Source organism: Euprymna scolopes, chromosome 14 (genome assembly GCF_053919585.1).
Source record: "Euprymna scolopes isolate OS-2025 chromosome 14, ASM5391958v1, whole genome shotgun sequence".
NCBI lineage: Eukaryota > Metazoa > Mollusca > Cephalopoda > Sepiida > Sepiolidae > Euprymna > Euprymna scolopes.
Genome location: NC_136495.1, coordinates 17,447,145 through 17,471,794, shown reverse-complemented (window position 1 = coordinate 17,471,794; position 24,650 = coordinate 17,447,145). Strand labels below are relative to the sequence as shown.

The following is a 24,650-nucleotide window of genomic DNA, read 5'->3' as shown; positions in this document are numbered from 1 at the left end:
AGTGCTTAAATATAATTATTATATAATGCATAATAAATATATTTGGATCATCCATTGAAATGTCAACTGATTAAAAGCTATATATAAAGTTGAATATGTTTATATATTTTTATGTATAGGATTCACTCCTGAACTAATCATGAATTACGGAATATATATTCCTGACAACACTGAATAACATGGCCACATCATCTTTTTGTAACTTTTACTATTAAGAGGATCTTGCATCAGTCTAACTAAAGTATGGTTCTGTTCAGTCCTAGAAGGTCCACTCTCCCAAGCTTTATCTTTATCTATGAGAAGGGATTAGTTTATTGCTGATCAACAGAGGTATACCTACCAGAGAATGATAACAGGATTGATTGGGCATTATTTATAGGCCAGAATGGGCTTATCCTAGTGTGTTGATTTTTCTAAATTACATCTGATCTTATGTTTAACCTCCTTGCAAGCATGTAAATTTTACCATTAAGAGAATTCCCCCTTCCAATGTTATTAAGCAAAAAAAAAAAAAAAAAAAAAAAAAAAAAATGTAGTAGAGCAAAAGAATTGCTCTATATCAAATTTTGGGTGATAAGTGATAAGTTTAATTGGATTGGTGTCTGTGGTGTTTATTAGTGCAGAGGGTGAGGTATATTGCTGATTACATTTGTATGTGACCGGCAATACTGAAGAGTCATAGCTGTCTGGATGACTACTACACACACACACACATATATAGCAGGGAAAACTGAGGTTGCCCAGGATTGAATGATAACATATATTCTAGTTTCAATACTTTTATTGTCATCGAAATCAGTGAAATCATACATTTTTCAATAAAATTGATGGATTGCCTGCTCTAGTCGGAGATCCACCGCAGTGCAGAGAGGGAGCTACACGTTTCCTCGCAGTCACTTAGTCCACTATATATGGTAGTTTATATTGCACTGTAGAGAACCTACTGTTGATTTTATGTAATTATTTCTCTATAATTGCTTGAGTTAAAGTTTAAAATGCAAACATCAAGTATCATGGTTCCATTATGCTCTAAATGGAAACATCTATCTTATCAAAGAACCTTCTGTTGATTTTATACATTGCGTCCTTGTGCAGTGATAAAACTTCTCAAATGCATTTGTGATGTTTTGATCAAAATCTGACTGTTCCTTTAATCAAATTTTTTTTCAATTGTCAATTTTCAATACTTATTGGGAGTATTTCCACTTAAAACTTAGAATACTCTTAGAAAAAAAAAGTACATTTGTGAAATTTAAAAAAAAAAAATTGGCCCAACAGTTTTGGAGCATATAGGGAGCTCTCTCATGCACACACAAAGTGCCTTTTGTATACAAGTAGAGATATATACTCCCTCCATTCGTATGTTTTTTGCTATACTGAGAGAATGTCATGACGAGCAAATATTACTCTCTCCCCTCAGAAAAATAGGAGTTAATGCTTGAGAGCATGATATCTTGGAAACAGAAAAAAGATGGTAATCCTGGGAAGATATTGTGAGGAACAAAGTATACTATACTTTCCACAAAAAAGAGGTAATACCTGGGAGAAATATGATAAATGAAAACATATTACACAAAATTGAAATAGACCAAGAAATTTATATTATTATTTTTATTATTTATATTTAGAAATATAGATGGAAAAATTTTCATATTAAAAGCAATGACAAATTTCGTCCTTGTGAAATGCAGAAATGAAAATTGTATGGAAAATATAGTCACCATCTTTATAAACAAAGAAATATGGAAGCTAAGGAAGTATTAGGTACGGACAATAATGGCGGCAAAAAGATAGGACATAGTTTTTTTTTGTTTTTTTGTAGGTTTCCAAAAGGTAAAAAAAATATTTGTACACATGAAAAAAAAAAAAGTTATAATGAAAAATGTTTTCACAACGACATTCGGAAACTGACAAGTTCAGTTAAATTTTAAAGTTAAATAAATTCATTGTAAAAATCCCTTGAAAGATAAATAATAATTTTCTTGGTCTATTTCAAAGAAAAGTCCTAAGATATTGAATGAAATAAAAACACTTTTTGTACAAAAAAAAATAGTTTAATTCGCCTCCAAAAGCAATAGACTCTGGCTTCGCTCAAATAAAACAAAACGAAGTCCTCTAAGAATGTGTTCTATGGAAGTCGAAAATGTCAAAGTCAAAAGGCTATCTGAAAATGACGTCAGGGAGTGTTGGTTTTCTTCTTTTTTTTTTTTTTTTTTTTTTTTTTTGCCCAACCATACATCCATACATTCCTATCGTGAACGTTTGTATAATCTTTACCATTTTTTAAATTTATTTTTCTGTGTTCCTGCTTTTAAATTCAATTTTTTTTTTTAATTTATTTATTTTTTCGAAGATTATATAGAAATTGTTACGCTGAAACTTAAACATCCATTCAAGCAAGGAAAATTTTTGAATCTTACATATAAAAATTACGCAAAACATGTAATCTAAAAAAAAATATATTTTTTTGCGATTATAATTTTTTTTGTGTGAAAATATTAAATAAATAATGCTTAATTCAATGATAATATCGGCAGTTTGAGAAATAAATTTTTCTTTGAGTTATATGAATTCATTGATATGGACTTTAGGAGCTTTTTTCATAATGTTTCTGAAAAAAATATTTTTTCTTTTTTATTGTTACAATTTATGATGCTTTTTATTTTCATTAAACAAAACAAAACTTTTTTTTAACTGAAAACCATAACTTTAATAAAGGTGTTTTTTGTTTAAAAAAAAAAAAAATAATAATAATAATAATACACTAAAATTTAAATAAAAATAATGGGTTCATTATATTTCGTGATCATTATTTGCTAAATACTGAAAATTTTATTAAAATTGGTTTATTTTTTGAATTTTTAAGTAAAGGGATGGATCAAAATGTTTATACATTTTGAGCATCGGCATTCATTTTGCACGTACCTAAGAACGGAGGGGGGGGTGATAAAAAGACTTATTAAGGAATGAAAAAACTTTAAATAAAAATAAACTTAAAATTTGAATGGAAATTCTTGCTAGCTTGAGGATGGTGAACAAATGTATACTAATTTAAAATGTTCTTCCATATAAATTATTGAATTTATTAATTTATTGTTACAATTTATGATTGGAATGATTACATTGAGAGCATTGCCAGGACTGCTGCGAAAAAGGTAGGTTTTCTCTACCGTGCTAGAAAGCTACTGACGCCTGAAAGTATCCTGTACCGCTATAAGGCCACCATTCGCCCATGTATGGAGTATTGTTGTCATATTTGGGCCGGTACATCTGCTACTAGTCTCTCGCTCCTAGACAAGGTTCAAAAGAGTCGCCAATCTAATAGGTCCTGAACTATCATGCAAGCTTCCGCCTCTGTCCCATCGACGCAATGTAGCATCCCTCTGCCTGTTCTACAAGTACTTTAACGGTGAATGTTCCGACAAGCTGCAAGCACTTGTACCCCCTCTACGTAAATACCCCCGACAAACCCGACAAGCAGCAAAATCCCACCCCTTCACAGTAGAGATCCCTAGATGTAAGAGAGCCTTCTATGCCAGTAGTTTCTTCCCCAGAACCACTAGACTTTGGAACTCCCTGCCAGGTTCCTGCTTCCCCAACTGTACTGACATGCAGAAGTTCAAGTGTAATGTGAACCGACATCTTGCTGCCCAACTCCCCACCTAGTACCCCTGTAGACTGTGTCCCTAATAGTAGCCCCCTACATCAAAGTGGCAATGTGCCTTGTTAGGGGTGAAAATGTAATTAAAAAAATATATATATGATGCTTTATTTTCATAAAAAAAAACAAAACAAAAAAATAACTTTTCTGGACCTTGATAAGTGGTTATGTCTATGTAAAAAAAAAAAAAAAAAAAAACTACATCGACCATTTGACTTGAAAAAAAAAAAAAAAAACCTCCTGGAAGACTGTCTTATGGCAGTAACTAATAGTACACTACCTATCTGCAATAAAAGATAATTCAATAAAGGAGTATGTAATTATTAAACCAATATTTAGAAAATAAATTGAATTTAATGGATCCCAAATAACAGTACAGCTAGTGTGAGTCTCATTTATTTTATTTGTGATACTTTTGAATGAATTCAATAATTTATATGGAAGAGCATTTTATCTTAGTATTAGTTGGAAATAATTTGTATTTCACTAATATGATATGCCCAAGTAAGGAGTGATAAATGTGTATATTTATTTAACTGTCTACATACATGTTTTGTCATTTACGAGTCATCAGCATGGTTGAACCTAGAGATTCGAAATCAGGACTCCAGATTCTGAAACCTAGTTTCAAATTTTGTTTGGTTCAGTCACACTGACAAGTCGTAAACATGTCTGTAGATAATTAAATTTTGGAAAGATTTATGTAGCTCCCCATTTTAGAGCCAGATTAGTGAAGGGTAAATTATTTCCAACTAGCATTATGGTAAAATGCTCTTCCGTGTGTGTGTGTGTGTGTGTGTATATATATATATATATATATATATATTATTCATGCATTTTTGATTAAACAAGTGACGGTTCCTGTTTGTTTCTTTTCTGATCCATCCTTTCTAGTTAATAGACGAATGATCTAATGTTCTGCTAGAGTGTGAATAGGAACTTGCCATATCTGACGTTTCTTTGCCGTTCATTGCCGTTCTCGACTCTCATGAGTCTTCTTTAGACACGTGATGAGCTACAAAATTAAAATGGGTGAATTGAAAAAGTTCATTACCCATTCAAGCAAAAAGCAAACCATAAAGCAAGCTCAATACGTAGCGAGAAAGGGTATATTTAAATGTTTTTGAAATGGTTTTAATCGACTTTCAATAAATTCATCAATTTTAATTTTGTAACTTATGTGCCTGACAAAGATACACGAGTTAAAAATATTTGCAGATATGACGAGTTTCTGTTGAACCGCTGGCCCGCCAACTTGAAAAGATGGATCAGAAAAAAAACAAGCAAGAATTGTCACTGTTTAATCAAACATGCATCAAAAAAATGCTGCCAATTTCACACACAAAAGTTCGATTAAAAGTGAATTTTTTTTTTTCTTTGTTCAGTTTACTTTCCAACATTTCTTGTTTGTGGATTAATAATGTAGTTGTTGATTTCATCTAGCATGATTAAAATTCATTAAAAAAATTTTTCCTTTATTTTCAAGCATTTCCAACTTACATAAAAAATGAAAAAACATTTTTTCACCAACCTAATAAAATTTCTTGATATTCATTTTTATACGTTAATATTCTAAAATGCACGATTGTCCACAAACAAATGTGAAAGAAAACAGAAAAAAAAAAAATCTGCTTTTAATTAAACACGTGAATGAAAGAATGCTGCCTAAATATATAAAGCCTGCCAGTTGGCTTCTCTTATGACATGGAATGAGAAAAGCTGAAACTATGCTATAAATATAAGCCCATATGTATGTACTATATTTTTCTGCACAGAAACTTGGTCTTAAGTTAAGCATCTAAGTGTGTTGTTGTTTCCCCAATGGATTCTAAATATTGGCAATGAGAATTGTAAAAAAAAAAAGTTAACTCTACTCCTCCAAAATAAACTTAAATTAAAAATTGCTTAGAAATGTTTGTTTTATGGAAAATGTTTTAAGAAAAAAATGATATGTGATTCTTGGTATGACCTTAAGTTGCAAACCAAAACATGACTTTAAAATTAATGTGGAAATGGGGAAAAATGTTTGTAAAGGGGGAAAAATGGGTTTTATTTTGTTTTTTGTTTTACATAAAATTAATTTAGTTATGAAACCTGGATGAATAAACAATGAACATTTAATTTAGTTATGAAACCTGGATGAATAAACAATGAACATTTAATTTAGTTATGAAACCTGGATGAATAAACAATGAACATTTAATTTAGTTATGAAACCTGGATGAATAAACAATGAACATTTAATTTAGTTATGAAACCTGGATGAATAAACAATGAACATTTAATTTAGTTATGAAACCTGGATGAATAAACAATGAACATTTAATTTAGTTATGAAACCTGGATGAATAAACAATGAACATTTAATTTAGTTATGAAACCTGGATGAATAAACAATGAACATTTAATTTAGTTATGAAACCTGGATGAATAAACAATGAACATTTAATTTAGTTATGAAACCTGGATGAATAAACAATGAACATTTAATTTAGTTATGAAACCTGGATGAATAAACAATGAACATTTAATTTAGTTATGAAACCTGGATGAATAAACAATGAACATTTAATTTAGTTATGAAACCTGGATGAATAAACAATGAACATTTAATTTAGTTATGAAACCTGGATGAATAAACAATGAACATTTAATTTAGTTATGAAACCTGGATGAATAAACAATGAACATTTAATTTAGTTATGAAACCTGGATGAATAAACAATGAACATTTAATTTAGTTATGAAACCTGGATGAATAAACAATGAACATTTAATTTAGTTATGAAACCTGGATGAATAAACAATGAACATTTAATTTAGTTATGAAACCTGGATGAATAAACAATGGACATTTAATTTAGTTATGAAACCTGGATGAATAAACAATGAACATTACGCACATGTCCAGCTTTAATGCTCCTCTTTTTTAAGACCTTAAAAGACATTTAGCGGTGAAGTTCCATTTGGGGGCTGTGGGGAATGTGGAGTTGCTCATTAATTACCATTGCTCCCAGGTTCATTTTAGCCCGAAGTGGTAATACCTGTTAGGGCATCTAATGCTACTACATACATAGCAGCTGGGTCCGTGGTATATTTTAGCTGTTCCTGGTTCCAGTGATGAAGCAAATGGAAATTGTATAGCTACAAATTCCATGTCTGTCTACACTGATCCAATTCATGCTTTAGATGTGCTATCTCTGTGCTTTTTCTAGCCAGCAAGTGTGATTTTGTTGGAGATAGATGTATCTTCAGCAGTACATATCAAAGATCTTTGTGTAGAGGTCAAGCCACTCAGCTGAAAAGTAGTCTTGTGCATCTCAGCACTTCATATATCCTTAATTTTGTTGAGCTTTATCCCTTGTCAAAACCACAATCTATTCTAGAAGCTGCATTATTAATATGAATTGCAATCTCGTGTGTTCATCATGTTTGTTACAACAGCCCGATATTACTGTATCTATGACTAGTCTCCCACTCTTAGGATCCAAAAAGAGTCTCAAATTTAATAGGTTGAAGCTCCAACCCGACGGTCTCATTGCTGCAATGTCACATTCCTGTACTTGTTTTGCAAATCATTAATGCAATGTGCTCTGATGAACTCATAGCACCTGTGTAATGTAACTTTGCCATAGCACCATCAGCTATAGAGATCTCTTGAAGATGGTCATACAATAAACTGTTTGAAGCATGAAAATAGCAACAATAAAGAAAAGGAAAACTGTCTAAAATGTGTAAATAAAAGTCCATTTCAGAAATATTGTGCAATATCTATTAAAAAAAGATTAAGACAAGATTTTGTATGTGTGGATCGTTTTTTTATTTGTTTTGTTTTTAAAAAATTACATTTTCACCCCAAACAAGGCACAGTGCCACTTTGATGTAGTAGGCTACTATCAGGGACATAAGTTGCAGGTATATTATGTAGGGAGTTGAGCAGCAAGGTGTCTATTCACATTAAACTCAAACTTTTGCATGTCAGTACAGTTGGGGAATCAGGAACCCGGAAGGGAATTCCAAAATCTAGCAGTTCTGGGGAAGAAACTATTAGAGTAGAAGGCTTCCTTACATCTGGGGATCTCTACTGTGTAGGGGTGGGACTTTATTGCTTGTCAGGGATATTTACGTCGAGGGGGTACAAGTGCTTGCAGTTCGTCGGAGCATTCACTATTAAAGTACTTGTAGAACAGGCAGAGGGATGCTACATTTTGTCGATGGGACAAAAGCTGAAGCTTAGATGACAGTTCAAAACCTATCGGGTTGGTGACTCTTTTGAACACTGTCCAGGAGTGAGACTAGTAGCAGATGCACCAGCCCAAATGTGACAACAATATTCTATACATGGGCGAATGGTGGCCCTGTAGAGGTACAGGATACTTCTAGGCATAAGTAACTTTCTAGCACGGTAAGAGAGAGCCTACCTTTTTCACAGCAGCCTTGTCAATGCTCTTAATGTATCTGTTCCAACTCATGTTCCCTTTGAATGCTAAGCCAAGGAGTTTGAAAGAAGTACTACATGTGACTGATATGTAACAGCTATGGTAAATATAGTTTTTTAATTATTTACTATTAATCAAATATTTTTTAAATCAACATTAGAACTTCTTTCTTTTTTTTTTTTGTCCCCCCCGACAAAATAAATTCAGCCATGTCCCTTCATCTGTCCACACTTTTCTCAATAACTTTGGAATTAAAAAAATTTTTTGCACAAACATGATATGAGTAAAAAAAAAAATAACAGAACGGATTTTCCAAGAAAACTTCGGTTGCACCCCTAGAGGTGCCTTTCGGGTTAAAATGGTTAAAATCGACACTTTTGTGCTTATTAAAACAAATTGATGCCTTGGATTGTTATAAAACTTTCTGAAAAGTTGTAACTAACTGATTTCTATATAATTTTGTTTGTCTATACTTCGTGATAACCCTTGGGTGTGCTCCAGGGGTTCTTTTAGGGCTAATAAAACACTCCATTTTTGGGACTATTTTACCATATTTGTCCAAAATTTTCTTTGTATGTCTATTTAGCAGTTTTGCATGGTGCTGAACACAAATTTAAATATGTTAAGGCCTAAAACTGCACCGTTTGTTCATTTTCACCAGGATTGGACATCCTCTGGGGACTTTTGGAGCTAAATGAGGGGGGGGGGCAATGCTGAACTTAGTTATTTTTTTTATACCTCGTTCACTGTGCACTCATCATGCATGCTTCACTTGTTTTTTTTTTTTTTTTTTTTTTTTTTTTTAAGTCTTTAAAAATAAAATGTAAACAACTATTTGTAGTGTTGTTGTTGACCTCCAACTTTTAAGTGTATCTTGTCCTCATTCCGGAATCTTTTTGTCAAACTCAGAATCTGCACAGAATTTCAAATGGCACCCTTTATTTAATCCACAGGGGTAGCATGATCTTGTTCTGTCAGCCATAACTAGGTAGCTGACCTTCCATCCTTATTTTTAACCCTTGTGCTACATCTCCACATGGTGGGGGAGAGGTAAATGCCTATGCATCATGCATGTCAAACATGTGACCCTTTTGCACTTACAACCCACATAAAGGATATTGTAATTTTGTTATTTAATTGCCAAAATTTCAGTTTTTATATTTTAACTTGAATAAACGAGTATTAGTCACTGAAAAACGATATGCTTTTCTTTATTCACAACATTTCTTTACAATTAAAAATATCTCATTTTATCCTGGCTAGTGAGGGTTGAGGACATGTGTTGCATGGAGAGAAATAACAAGAATATGCATGTGTAATGTAATTCTTAAAGATAAGTTTAGTTCTGATGACCCAGGAATATTAAATCTGGATAGTATGCAAGTAGAACAGGAGACTTTGATGGTTTGGTCACATAGAAAAAATGAGTCTTTCGGTTTGGTAGATGTAGAACAGTTAAGGTAGCATGTCCAGTTCACAAGAGAAGGTCAAGAAAATGTTAAATGATAACGTAGTAAATGTAGGATAAATAATTGCGAGTCAATATCTGAAAATTGTTCAATGTATGGCAGAATGTAAAACTGTTAAAACAAATGCGATATCACTTTTCAAAGGCAGAAATGACACTAATGCATCGGTGGTTTAGTTTTGACCAAAATTTCATCTTTTTTAGCTGACGTGAATTACAATTCCAGAAGATAAATATATATTGTACGTTTATAAGTAACAAAAATATTTGGTAATTTTATAAAACAACTCTAATTAGTCATGTGTGGCTCTTATGACAACACGGATTGACCCATATGGGTCATCCCTCAGGGGATTCCAAGTTTGACATGTCTGCAAAAAACAATTCCTAAACAAGCAATTTGGTGAAGCACTGACGCTCTACATAATTCCATTAAACTGGACACATGATACGATCAAATAAGGTTAATTGCAGAGGCTGCAGTTTTTAACATCTCAGTTACCATATGATAATACATTAAAACTAATACAAATTCTCATAAAATAGGAAAGATAATAAACTAATGTCTAAAAGTGTCAAAGTAGTAGGTACTTATATATATATTGTAAGGAATTCAAGAAACTCCTCCTCCCAACTGAGTCCATATTTGTATTTTGTTATTTCTATAATTATCAATTTTTCAAAGTATAAATAAAATAAAACATCTTTGCTTTACACAGACCTCACGGAGATAATAAACTAATGAAAAAACAAATGGCAGTACAATTTTTTATTTTTTTAAGCTTGAAACCATTAGGTATATATTAAGTGTGTGTGCATTCATAGGACTGTTGTTTATATTGTTAATCATATAAAACTAGTGTTTATAATGTAGTGCTCAATAACAAGTAGACCTATTTTAGTATAAATGTTTTTTGTACAATTATTTTGTACTTTATTTATATAAACATATGCTTGTATGAATAAGAATCTCTATTGCCATATATACAGGGTGCAGCAGAAATATCTCCCACATTGACATACGATCTTCCCAGTTGCATTCGGGCAGTTTCTGAGCAATTATTAATTTGTATGGATGGAACTGCATATCAGTGTGTAGAATTTTGACTGCTCGATCAGACAATTTTAAGGCCAAAGCATGTTTGTGAACTGAAAGTGTAGGAGGCTGAGTAACTGATGTCTCACATCTTGAATACTGTCTGGCATTTGAGTGCTTCAAGGTGGCTTTCTTTTAAGTGTCTAACCTGTAGCTCTGAAATTTGCAACCCATAGCTGTATTGATTTTCTATCTGGAACAGCATCATGCCGTTCTAACTTGTAACAAACTCAGAAAGCTCTGTTGCAGTTACAGATTCACCATTCTTCGAAAACATTCATTATTTATTTCTAATTTCGTAAGGGTACCTGAAAAAATGGCAAGTAATTAGCTAAATGAAAACATCAGTGGCACTTGCATAAGTTCATTAGCAACATATAGTTGAAAATTTAAAATGTTTGAGGTATTTCTGCCCCACCCTGTGTATACATATATGTGTATGTGTATAATGGAATGAAAGAATACCCAGTGTTACCCAGAGAAAAAGTGAGGAATCCAAGAAACTCCTGCTCCCAGCTCTGCTACCCATGTAACCATTTTTATTATGTTCTTTAGTTATTAATTTTCAAGTTATAAATAAAATAAAGTAAAAGGTGTTTCCTATTCATTGATGTCTGGCATGGACTTGATATTATTTTAAAACCGCATTAATCTGTTCTGATTTAAAATATTCCTCATAACCTCCTGGGCTCAAATAATAATTAACACAATATTACTGTAACTGAATAAAAATTAAATATCTAAGATTTATAATATAAGCAACATTCATCATCAGCCAGTGGTATTAAGAGTGAATTGGATTCCCAGTTACAGTAAGAATGGCGCATCTGGTTAACATCCTATTCCCTCAATTGTAAAAAAAAAAAAAAAAAAAAGAAATTGTAATTAAGAAAACAAATTGGCTGCCATTAAAATGTTTAATACGAGGGGAGATTGTGGCGAACATCCTATCCTTCTGCCTTTAGTGTAATAATGGACTGCACCCGCTTATAATTTTTTTTTCTTTTTTTACTAATTTCTTCACATATGCTGAATAAAACCATTTCTGTGGCTAGTTTTTTGTTTTTTTTAATGGTACATAAATGTCCTAAAGTCGCACACATCATATTTCTACCCAGCAATTTCACTTGTTTCCAAAAAAAGATGTTACCTATTTACCGGCTATTAGTACAATGTTCTTGCATACACAATACTCAATGTTTTTCTACAATTTATGGACTGCTGAAATAATCAATTATATAAAGAGCAAAATAATTTCAGTAAAGATTCGTTAATTTGCTGTTACCAAAAAATAAACATGATTTTTAATGTTATCATGTAGTAAACATTTTTTTAGATTGAAATTTAAACATTAGTTTTCTCTTCTATAGGGAAACTTGGTTTTAGTAGTGCTTACGAGGCCTCCTTAATCTCCTTGGGATAAAGAATTTCTTTGTCCTTTTATTAGTATTGCCCAGAAGCTATCCCAAAACTGAGAAAGATATTTTGGGGGGAGGCTTGATTTTATTAGTGCCCTGGAAGCCACTTCAATTTTATAAGTGCTCAATATCCTAGATAAAGCAGGTAATAACGTAAAATTTAGTTTTAGTAGTGATTTGGATTCTGTATAGTGCAGGTGTGTTTAAACAGTGTGGCCCAGGATAAAGAGAATATGAAAAAATTCCACCATGTAAAAAGAAAAGATAATTCTTTTTATATATTTTACTTTTAATTTATGTTTGTCAATATTTTTCTTGACAAAAATGTTTCATTTAAACATTTTCAGAACACTTTAAATCAACGTTCTTTTAAAGGTTACCTAGTGAATTTGTAAAGTTTCATCGTATTAGATACGTTTGAAGCCAAAACAACATATTTATTTTATTTAAACTCAACCAGCACTTCTATCAAGGAACACAAGCCCTAATGTGAATTCCGCGTGACCAACGCACCATTCCGACTTTTGAAAAGACTACTGTAAAAACAACAAATGGACTTCTACTAATTCTATGCTTGAACAACAACATGGCAACAAAAAAAAAGAAAGAAAGACATACTGAAGATGAAGTGTATCTTCGAAATATATTTATGAATTTCAATATAAATTTCAAACAAAATAAATGTTTATTTTGTAATAATGCGTTGTTTTGGCTTCAAACGTATTTAATATGTATTTATTTTATTCAAACTCAACGCGCGATTCTATCAAGGAACACAAAACCTAACGACAGTTACATTGTATTTTGATGTTATCTACAGATTTTAGTTTTACTATCAATTTAAAAATAATTTTATCACTAGTACAAAGAATGGAAACTTATATCACAAAAGAAAAATTAAAAAATAATTTTGTTGAATCTAACATTAGATTCAAATTTATCAGAAACTGATTCTGATTCACTGAAATATTCTGATTTTTCTGATTCCAATTAATTGTGCCAACACTAGTCTAAACATTAATAGAAGCAACTTGTTGCATATGGGACATGAAAGGTATATTAAGTAAAGGTGTCTATCCAACCATGAAAATTTCATCCACCCTGGTTAAACCATCAGAGTAAAAACTGTTTCTTATGGGGCAGATTTTGTCAAAGAATCAAGTCCTTCCTAATGGAATGAACAAATTGCACCAACCACTATTATATATTTTAATTAGATGTAGATAATGGTTTTCATTTGAAATTATTTTAAGATTCTTTCAGTTCATTATGATGCATTAATTCAGTTCTGTGCATAGAGGACATATTTTAATGAAAAAATTAACCACCAACTAATGCAGACATAAAAGGCAGACTTTATCATACAATACATTTAAAAGAAATATGATAAAGATTTAAGCAATTATTATGGCTCTGTAGCCAAAATTCCGCAGTGTAATTTTACATAATTCTGGTTACATTGGACCGAAGTGTTGTTACCTATGGGACATTAACAATGTGCCGCTCAGTCATTTTGCAGGTTATGATATTAACAACTCGGAACCTTTACTTTTAGTAATAACTCCTATGCTGTTACCAAATAATCACCAACAATACTAACTTGATAGTCATAACTAATGTAATAACAGTAGTATAACAGTATAGTAGTAATATAAAATATAACGGTATATAAATATTTATTGTGAGTTAATTCAGTTTATAAATATAAAATATAACAGTATAGTAGTAGTAACAGTAATAACTCCTATACTGTTACTAAATAATCACCAACAATACTAACTTGATAGTCATAACTAATGTAATAACAGTAGTATAACAGTATAGTAGTAATATAAAATATAACGGTATATAAATATTTATTGTGAGTTAATTCAGTTTATAAATATAAAATATAACAGTATAGTAGTAGTAACAGTAATAACTCCTATACTGTTACTAAATAATCACCAACAATACTAACTTCATCTATAAGTCATGATTCAAAATTTATTCTTCATTCAAATTTATGAGAATAGTTGTTACAGGTTTAAAAATGTGTTGTCTGTGAAATAACCACGTAAAAATCATATGAGGAGGAACATTAACAAATTTATTCAACAACTTACGAGTGAGATTATAATAGCGAGCCATTGGATGTGCAATGACAAATCTCTCATTGAGAGCTGTGTGTCTTTCATCTTCAGTGTCATGGCCGAACATCTCATCCTACCTCTTACCTCCAAGGGCAATTACTCCCTTGTCAGTCCAAGGGAAGTAACTTTTAAAAAATTTTTATTTTGATCCTAACAATAACCATAATAATGGTTTTGTATTTGGTTGTTTTTGTTTTGCAGCATATCAACCCTTTTCAGGTTATTTAATGCCGAATCCAATGATTTTGAAGAAATTTTTTTTTTAATAGAATATATTTGTTGTTTTCAAGTCGGTTTCTATTTAACACATAGTTGGGACCCTAATAGGTACTACCACTCCGGATCAGTGGACCTGGGAGCAATGGTAATTGAAGGGCAGCTCCACACTCCCCAAAGCTCGCAAGCTGAGGCCTCACCACTGGATATAGTTTAAGGTCATATCCAGGACCAATGGTTTTGTATGCTGGTTTTTGTTGTGAAGTTCACTTATTGTAAGACTATTTTGCCTTCTACTATTAAAACTTATTTCAATATGAATTTTATATTAATTTAGATGGTGTCTCCAACTTGCATATTTAAACTAATTGTTTTCCTTAATAAAGTATTTTGAACCTTCAGAAAAAAAAAGAAAAAAAACTTTGAATATTCAATGTGAGTGAATAAAACAAGAACTTTTTACCATTTTTGGTTCGAAGGTATGTCATAATGTATTTCATAATGTCTAATGAATGTCTACAAGAAAAAGACAAACCTGTTATATCAGTCATATCATTTTTTGCACATATGAAAAATTTCAAAATCTGATACAATCACATAGAAGACTTAATTTCTGAGCAAATCTGATGCCATTTTTAGATTCAAAACTTAGCAAAAAACTTGCCTGAGTGTACTTTTAAGGTCACATCATGTTCTAAATGGAAAATATTTAAGAAATTGTAATTATTAAAATGTTACCGTGCTTGATTTATGGAAAATGTTCTAAAGAATAAATTGCTTTGTGTTATATGCTCAAATTTTCAGAATTTCTTAGTTTTTATGATGTTTATCTGTGGTGCAAGTTCTAATAAAGTTTCAAGCCCCGGAGGATTTGACATGGAATTACTTGTATATTTTATACTAGCGGGGGATACCTGGCGTTGCCCGGGTGTTTGAAGGTGTGTGTGTTCAAAAGAAGTGTAAATGAAAAAAAAAGTTTTGGTCGGAAGGTCGGATTGAACCCCGAAGCCTTGACGTGAAAGTGGAAACAAAAGGGGGAAAAAGCCAGTCATCTAACCATCTGTGCCACGATGGCGAGGAACTGATAAGGGCGTTATATGAAGGTTTATGAAGCGGAATGAACAGGTGCGAGGAAGTATGACCTATTTTTGGGCTGCAAGCCAAAGCATTTATGGACATACACAAGAAGCGAACACACACACACACACACACACATTTTTGCTTTTATATTTATAGATGCCCCTCCCCTGGTTAAGTAATATATAATGGGAGTAAATTTTTTGTAAATGCAAACAAACGAAACGAAATAAACCTTTAATGATTTATGTTGAATTTGTTCCGTTAGTGTCCAATCTGGTGAAGTTGCCCCCCTCCCTGGTAAGCAAAAGGACCCAAATATGTGTAATGTTATGTGTTTTATGTGCGTAAAAGTGAAAGAATTAATGGCAAAAACTGGGGGGGGGTAAATGTAAGAAGGGGTGTTAAATCATTTGTAGGTGTTTAGGGCCCAAGACAAAGTGAAAAAAAAAACAGAAAAAAAAAATGAAGGTAGTCCTGCATAGTTTGACCCTAATTCTCGTGAATTCTTATTAAGCATTGATCGGGCGAGACCGGCAGTATGAATACAAATGGGGGGAAAAAAAAAAACTCCCAGAAAACTTACTGTGTAAATATGTTTATTTTATCTTATTTTTTTGTTAGTTTGTTTTCTGCAATAAAATCAAAGAAACAAAACAAACAGGAAAAAAGTACAAATGGAAAAAGAAATAAATAAATAAAACCAGAAAACTGACCGTGTATAACAAATGTTTAATAGATTTTAGTCATAATTTTTTGTTTTATTGTTGGTTTGTTTTAGGCAAAAAAGTATTTTTTAACCGTATAATTGTTAGGTGTAAGTATAACGATTTGTTATGTGTTTTGTTTTCTTTTTTATATTGTTTTCTTTGTTGTCGTTTTTTACCAATTGGAATGTCGTCTGGTTCCATATTGATAGCGTAATAGTAATTGGGTTTATGAAACTACCATAAATTCAATGTATAGAAATAAATAATGAATGAGTAACTAATCCGAAAATAAGTCGGCTCTCTCCCCTAGTATCGCGTATAAAATCACTGAAAACATTAGAAGGAAAAATACAGTAAATAAAATATATAAACGAGTAATTGTTTGAACATTTGAAGAACGCTAGTGGCTGACTGTTAGAGTTTGTTGTAAAACCTTGAATCCAAGGTTAGTTCGTTTTGTTTAAGTAACCCTTCGAATCGCAGACAAATAAAAAGGAAGAGAAAAAAAATGAAAAAAAAAAAGAAATAAAAGAAATGGTATAACTAAACCATGTAATAGATGTAATCGAAAGTTGCGTTTCAGCTGACGGTAAAATGCCATTCCATATTTTTGAAGCAACTAAGAACTCAAACCGGTGTTTCCTCCCAAATTACCCTGTGAACGTATCCGCAACAGTGTTAAGCGGTCGTGGGGGGAGTATGAATGTAATAGAGAAAAGATTTTACCACTTCCACTGATTCTTACAGGTTTTAGCAGTGAACTCTCACCAGAAAAAATATAGGAATGTATGGTTATCGAGGAAGTGTAAGGGTAATAGGCCTATAGCACACCTCAGATAATGTGCTTCAGTTTGTGCACATTACATTTGCATGAAATGTCTTGAGTTTTAATCCTATTAAGGTCAAACTCGGAGGGGAAAATGACTTCATTTTATTTATATAGAGATCATGTATATACTAATAAAGATACTTGCACTTCGTGCAGGATTTTGCAATACAAGCGGGTACCCAAGCACACAGTGTATAGTGGTATGAGATGTAATAGTGTTGTGTATATATATATATATATATATATATATATATATATATATTACTGCCATGAAATATGGTGTGCACCATCCCTAGGTGGAATTATCATGCCAGGTTTGGTCAGGAATTGTATGTCACTTTCCTCCAATTCCCTTTTCTGTCCCTTTCTACACCATCTTCCTGATGTTTAACCTATCTCCCTACTCTTACTCCATTTTCTGAACTACATCTTTAATAATTGTTTCACTTTTGTTTTTCAGAGAAGATAGCAAAACAAGTCACTACATAATAAACAAATCACAGCAAGGAGGAGTAACGAAGTTCAAAATTGGAGATAACGAATTTAACAACATGCCCAGTTTATTGACATTTTACAAAACACACTATTTAGACAGCACCTGCTTAATTGCACCTGTAAGTATTATTTATGTTTCCTGGAGAGGTGGGGGGGGGGGATTAAGATTTGGCGAAATAGATATCATCACTACTTGCAGAATTGGTCATGCAGAGTTCAAATCTTTGCAAATATATTGTGATCATTTACACCTATGAATCCTACAGGGACGTGAGATTGTTTTTTGGGTCAGAATTCATGTTTTTCTTTAAATTAAAAAGAAGGCAGATTTTTTATTTCTTTTTCTAGAAATAGCAGCGACCATTTTCTACCAAATTTCTGGAGCTTTGTCCTGATTTTTTTTCACCATTTGGCTCTCTTTTATTTCTTTCTCGTTTCCTGTTTTTTTTTTTTTTTTTCTCGCTTCCTCTTCCTATCTCAGTTTATTTTGTTTTGCCTTCCGCCATACTTCAAACTAACGACGGCCAATAGACTGAGAAATCCCCAGTTACTGTTTTTTAAATGAATGAGATTGTACTAGTGAGCCATTGCATATGTAATAATGACAAATCTCTCATTGAGAGCTGTGTGTCTTTCGTCCTCAAAGTGTCATGGCCGAATCTCTCCTCCGACCTCTTATATCCAAAGGCAATTACTCCCTTGTCATCTATTAAAATCCATTATTTCTGAAGAACTTTTTGATTTCTCCAGAAACCCGATACCCTGAATTTTATATTAAAAGCAGAATAATATACGTTTTTCATAATTTTTAATAGAATTTAAAATTTTTCGAAAAACATACTTGATCCAATTTTTGTAATTTTCAATGAAGATGGAAATAAAATTTAAAATATTTTTTAAAAGGTTTTTGAATTAAACAATTTTATTTTTTAATGTCTGAATAAGATCTAAATGATTTGCTTCAAGAATATGCAAAAATATTAAAATACCTAAATAATCTGTTATTTTACTTGTAGAAAATATTATAAACAAATGGATGACAGTAACATACCAGATTATAAGATATTTCAAAGTATGGAAGCACAGACATGTCTAAATATTAAGTATTTTCATGAATTTAAAAATTTTAATGTACCTATTTACTATGTCTCCCCACGGGACAGAGTTAGATACCAGGGTCGTTTTTTAACGTGGAGAAAAGGTACAAAAATAAAAATTGTCTCAGTCGTGAAGGATTTCTCCTCCACCGAAAGAGAACAAGAAATAGAAGTGCAGCATCTGAAGAACAGATACTACACTTTGATCTTGTCCCGAAGAATGTAACCAAACCGGCAAATATCTTTTTAAAATTGAATTCAATTATAAGTCCAAACACCATTTATGGTAAAATACCTTTAATATTGTTATTCTTAGCTTTATATTTTTTTGTTTGAAATCCTCATCAGCTATCTTACATTACAACTCACGTAAATGACAGATTGTAGAAACAATTATTGCAATTTTTAAACTTCCACTGTGGGTGTGTATACTAGCATTTCAGCCCGGCGTTGCCTAGGTGTTTGGAGGTGTATGTTGGGCAAAAAAAAAAAGCAGTCAATTTTTTTAACTTTGACCCCTATTATGACCCCTTAACATTTATTGTTTTGGACTCAAATCAAGTCATTAAGTTAGATCCATGTCCAAGGAACCTATATCTAAAATTTCAAGTGTTTAGACCTAAAATCGTTGGACTTTGACTCCTTAACACCCAAATTTCTGGCTGAAAACCGATTACAAAGGTTTTCCCAAATCTCAATACTCTGTGTATCAAATTTCGAGTCTGCAAACTGAAAATTGACAGTTATTGTGTAGGGAAATGTACACACAAACACACACACACTTTCACTTTTATAGATAAGCAGATATATACTAGAAGTACCCGTCGTTGACTGGGTTCAAAAACAGCCTACAGAAAATGGACTGTGATTGATGAAAGTATAGGTTATGAAAAGGAGGGGTTGTAAAGAGATAGGTTTTGATACTCAAAAATTTTACCCTAAGCAAAATATGATGAAAGTAAAGATAATTTTTGCGAAAATATATTTTTTTATATCAACTTTGTTTCCATTCGTAGCCAAGAGTGACCAACAAAATGATGTTTCTTTACAAAGAGAAAATATATAATATAAATATACAAGAAATAAATGTTACCATAGTCAATAAAAGTTACTTTTATGGTAGAAAAGTTCATTGGTTTGTATTTTTAAGTAGTTTGTAAAAATATTTTTTTTATTTTTAATTCACAAACCAGTTTAAAAAAAAATCAAAATGGCAGCGACTTTGAAATGGAGAGCCCCATTTTCAATTTGAAGGAGAGGCCCCTGAGCATTCTGTGTTAACAATTTAAGAGAGTTCCGTCAACGTAAAGAATATTTATAAACATATTTTAATGTTTTCCGTTATTTTGTGCTTGAGGAATATTTGATTATGGCATGTGTAGTTTATATAAAAATTAATTTAAGTAGTTATCACCTCAAATTTTGTTTTGATTTCGGTTTGCTGAAATTATTTCAAGTAAAGAGCATTAATAACTATTTCAAAACAAAAATAAAACATGAACTGAACTTTTATTGACTATGGTAACATTTATTTCTTGTATATTTATTTTTTCGGGTAGTCGTTTGTTGGTTTTTCTGCTAAACACTCTTACTAAATAATATTGACGAAATATCGAAAAACAAAGAAACAAAAACAGTTTTGAAAAATAATGAAGCTTTACATACTTCAGTAAAATAATCCGAAACAGCAAAATGGGATATTAAAAAAGTTAAACACGTAATTACTTTAGTTTTAAAAAACAAAGAATCAATATAAATATGAATAAGAAGAAAATGGCGCCCTTTTCAAGCAGAACAGCTTCGTTTCAGTTTTACAGTATTGAACGGTGTAGTATTGCGTCATCGGATTCAGGGTTGTACTATTGTAATGTAAAGAGCACGCAGAAAAGGTTGTAATCAACTGAATTCCTTCTAGTACACTGACAAAAAGAAGCTTAAACAGATATATAAATAAAAATAAAAAGGTTATGTAAATGTTTTTAAAAGGACACGTAATCACGTGAGCAAGATTTTTTCCTTCTTTTGACACGATAACAAGTAACGTTCTTATTTTTTTATTATTTATCTATTTTCAAAAGTGCCACGTGCAAGTGGAGAAGGAAAAAAACAGTTATGCAAAATTTGTGTCGAGAATTGTCTAAAGTTCCGACTTTTTTTTTTGCCTTTCACTTTAATAAGAACGTGAATTTATGAGGGGAATTTATTCAACACTATGATTCAACTCAAAAAAATAAATAAAAGCTAACGTGAATTAAGATTAAAGTTAAGGTGGACCCTTACCCCTTTTAAAAAACCTTGTTAAACTTTGTGACATATTTACATTCTATGGAGGTCAGGCGCGAATGAACACCCAATAATTTTATTATACCATATTTCTTCAAACTGAAACATAATTATCAAAGTATACTTACGCAAATAGATATGAAAAGTCTTTGTTAAAGTTTGTGCTATATTTCCATAGAGTACAGGCGCGAACGCAGACCCCACAATTTTATTATACCATCCCTATTTAAGTTGAAACATACTTATCAAAGTATTCTTATGTACATCTATATAAAAAAAACCTTGTAAACGTTTTTTTTTTATTTCCATACTTTGAGGGCCATGTGTGAACGCAGACCCCACAATTTTTATGAACCACCGTTCTGCCAGATCAAACATACCCATTCTTGATCCTCGATACATCTTCTATCATATGGAATCAGTTTTTCAAAATAGTCAACCATATAGGAGCCTATTCATGACCAGACACACACACACACACACACACACACACACACACACACACACACACACACACACAGACGTTCAGCTTTATATTATAGATATATATAATTTTGGTTCACATGTATGAGCAGTACCCCCATCCATATTTTTATTTTATTTCTTTCCTTTTTTCAATTTTTTCAGCAAATTATCGAATGCACACTAATGTACTAGATTATCAAGGAAAAAAAAATAGGTCAATATTTAAATATTTGTAGGGGTGCTCAGTTCCTAATGCAACATTCTAGTAAATTGATCACCCATTTTAGAATCACTCGATGTTTTTAAGCCAAATTTTGTGAATTTGACCTTTCGTTGAATTTTGCTTGAAATTTACCTTTTCCGATTATCTTAATTGCATAGTTATGGTTATCTTGAGGTTTCGTCATCCAACTGGACAAAGATTTTGTCCAGACGAATATTTTCCAAAAAAATTTTCTTATTATACACGATTTTTAAGATGACCTGACATTTTACAATTTTTAAATTAACAGGAAAATTCTTTGGTTATTTACATGTGTGCACAATAACTCTATCCCCCATATTGGAACCACTCAAGAAAATGTGCACACCTTTTACATACTAGGTTTTTCATTTATCAATCTAGTGGTAATGATTAATTGCCAGTGTGCACAAGAGTACCAACGAAATACGTACCTTTTAAAAAGTTGATTTTTTTTTAGAGGGTATTCAGATCTGTAATCCGTATTGTTTTCACTTTTCACAAAAATTGAATGAATGTGTGAAAATAAACACGGCGATGAAACGGAGAATTTACTTCTAACCTGATTTTCAAGATAGGCATCCTCCACCCTCATCTGAAGATTGTAAGACGCACCAATGAACTTGCTTTCTTTTTACTAAATCCTCTACGGAGAGTGAATATTTCCAAAATGATGATCAGTGGTTTTAGTATTGGAAAGTTCCCCTACATACTTTGTGGAAAGGGAGTTGGGAACAACTCAATTTATTTGTATTTCTTGTAAACAAGCACATTGGTACACAGGAAGTGCAGTGGAATTACAGGTAGAGCGAGAGATGATAATCCGTTTGTCTATAAGAAGTGCAAGAAAAAGAAAACAGATAAGAACTCCAGTTTGGAGAAAATAGGTAGATTAGTTTGGAGACTCAATTTCTAAAAGTCATACGATACATACCAGCATGTAAAAACAGATGTTAAGCTGAATACAATGATGAAACAATCCATTATATTCAATCATGTACGAGATAATATGCTAAATGAATGTTAAGCTAATTGGTATACAATTTTAGTTTTACCAATATAGACTTGTTTATCTAAATACCCATCACGGTAAACATATATAATGATAAATGACTTCTTTTTATTATAAAACGTTATAAAAATGATAAATATTAATTCCTTGTATTAAACGAACTGTAATATCCAATTGCGTAATTCAAGAGGTTTTTATTTTTCTGAATCTTGTACAGGATTCATTTTTCTCTTTGTGAACATTCTATGACCCTAGTTTCACTTAAAGGTATTACCTACATAAACAAGAGTATTAACCAAAAAGTAGGGTTATACATGTCATAAATATATTCCATTGTGCTGAACTGTTCAGAAAACAATTGGCACGTGTGCATACCGCAAAGAAAGAAAACTTGCAGACTAAACAAAATGATGTTTGAGTAGGTTGAGAGGAAATAATTGGACATAAACTTAAAAAAAAAAAAAAAAAAAAAAAAATCCCCTCAAAACACAAGGAAGTGATAACTTATTATGAATGGATGTCAGGTGTATGTCTATTTAAAGTTGGAATTATACATATTATTCATACTAATATTGTGCTTTCTTTCAATGTTTAATTTGGGGGAGAGGAGGATCAGTGTAGTATCTGTTTTGGTGTCCTAATATCCTCCCAGGTACGAGGGGCGTGCAATAAGTAATGCCCTTGACCCACTTCCAGTTGTCTATCTAGCTGAAATTTTGCATGTGCAATGATTTATATCTTTACGTGTTATGTGGCAAATTACAGCTCTGAACTAATTGTGGTTTCTGTTTTACAGGTGTTTTAACTGAGTCAGGTGTGAAATGGAGCCTGTTGAATGTCGAGCAGTGATCCGTTTTTTTTTTTTTATTTGAAAGGATGCACACCACAGGAGACTTTTGATGAAATGAAAGGAACTTATGACCTTGTAAAACGCTGGCATCGTGAATTCAAACATGGTCAGAAGTCTGTGGAAACAGCTCTCAGACCTGCCCCCCCCTTTTGCCGTTGATGAGACATCTGTCCGTCAAGTTGAGGCTGCCATTTTGGAAGATCGGTGCATTGCTATTCGCCAAATAGTCCAAGATGTCAAGATTAGTACAGGGTCTGTGGAAACTATCATTCATGACCATTTGCATATGCATAATGTGTCTGCCAGATGGATTCCTAGGTTGCTCACACCATTCCAGAAGCGAGAACGCGTCGAGTGCTCGAGGATGAATTTGGAGATGTGCCAAGAAGATGAGTCAAAGTTTTTAAAAAAACTGATTACACAGGATGAAACCTGGGTCCATCACTATGATCCAGAGACCAAAGCCCAGTCAATGCAGTGGAAGCACTTGGATTCACCACCTCCAAAGATGGCAAGGGTGCAGCCCTCCGCTGGCAAGGTCATGCTCCTGGTCTTCTGGGACCAGGACGGAGTAGTGATTACAGATTTCCTGGCAAAGCGTATCACAATTACAGGAGCCTATTATGCTTCACTTTTGAGGAAATTAAGGGAAGCTATCAAAATCAAGAGACGGGGAAAGATCAGCAAAGGTACGCTCCGGTCCACAACTCGCATGTCGCCAGATCAGAAGCACGGGCGTGTGATTATGAAATCCTACTCTCCTGACCTTGCACCCTCCGACTTTCACCTCTTCCCAGTCATGAAGTTGTTTTTGAAAGGAAAGCGTTTCCCAGATGATGCAGCCTTGATTTCTGAAGTCACGTCGTGGTTGGAGGACCAACCTGGGGTATTCTACAAAAACGGTCTCCAGAGCTGCATCAAACGATGGGAGAAATGCACAACTCTGGGTGGTTCCTATGTAGAGAAAGACTAATAACTGTGCCAAATTTCGCTGCTCTACTGCTATGGAAAATGGGTCAGGGGCGTTACTTATTGCACGCCCCTCATATTACCGCCTCTTTTTTCCAGTCATTATTTTTTCTTGGGGAGAGAAGTGTTAATGTATGTTTGCTCACATCTTCCTAGGCATTATCTCCTTGTAGTATATGCTTGTTTGTTATA

The 24,650-nt window shown here is 32.4% G+C and overlaps 1 protein-coding gene across 1 annotated transcript in view; it reads left to right on the top strand.

Annotated features, from left to right (window-relative positions):
* Nucleotides 1-24,650, top strand: part of LOC145292879 (adapter molecule Crk-like) — a 193,993-nt gene that overhangs the window by 108,513 nt on the left and 60,830 nt on the right. The window contains exon 3 of the mRNA XM_080138998.1: nucleotides 17,507-17,660. Within this exon, the coding sequence (XP_079995124.1) occupies nucleotides 17,507-17,660 (154 nt within the window). The remainder of the gene's footprint in view (nucleotides 1-17,506; nucleotides 17,661-24,650) is intronic.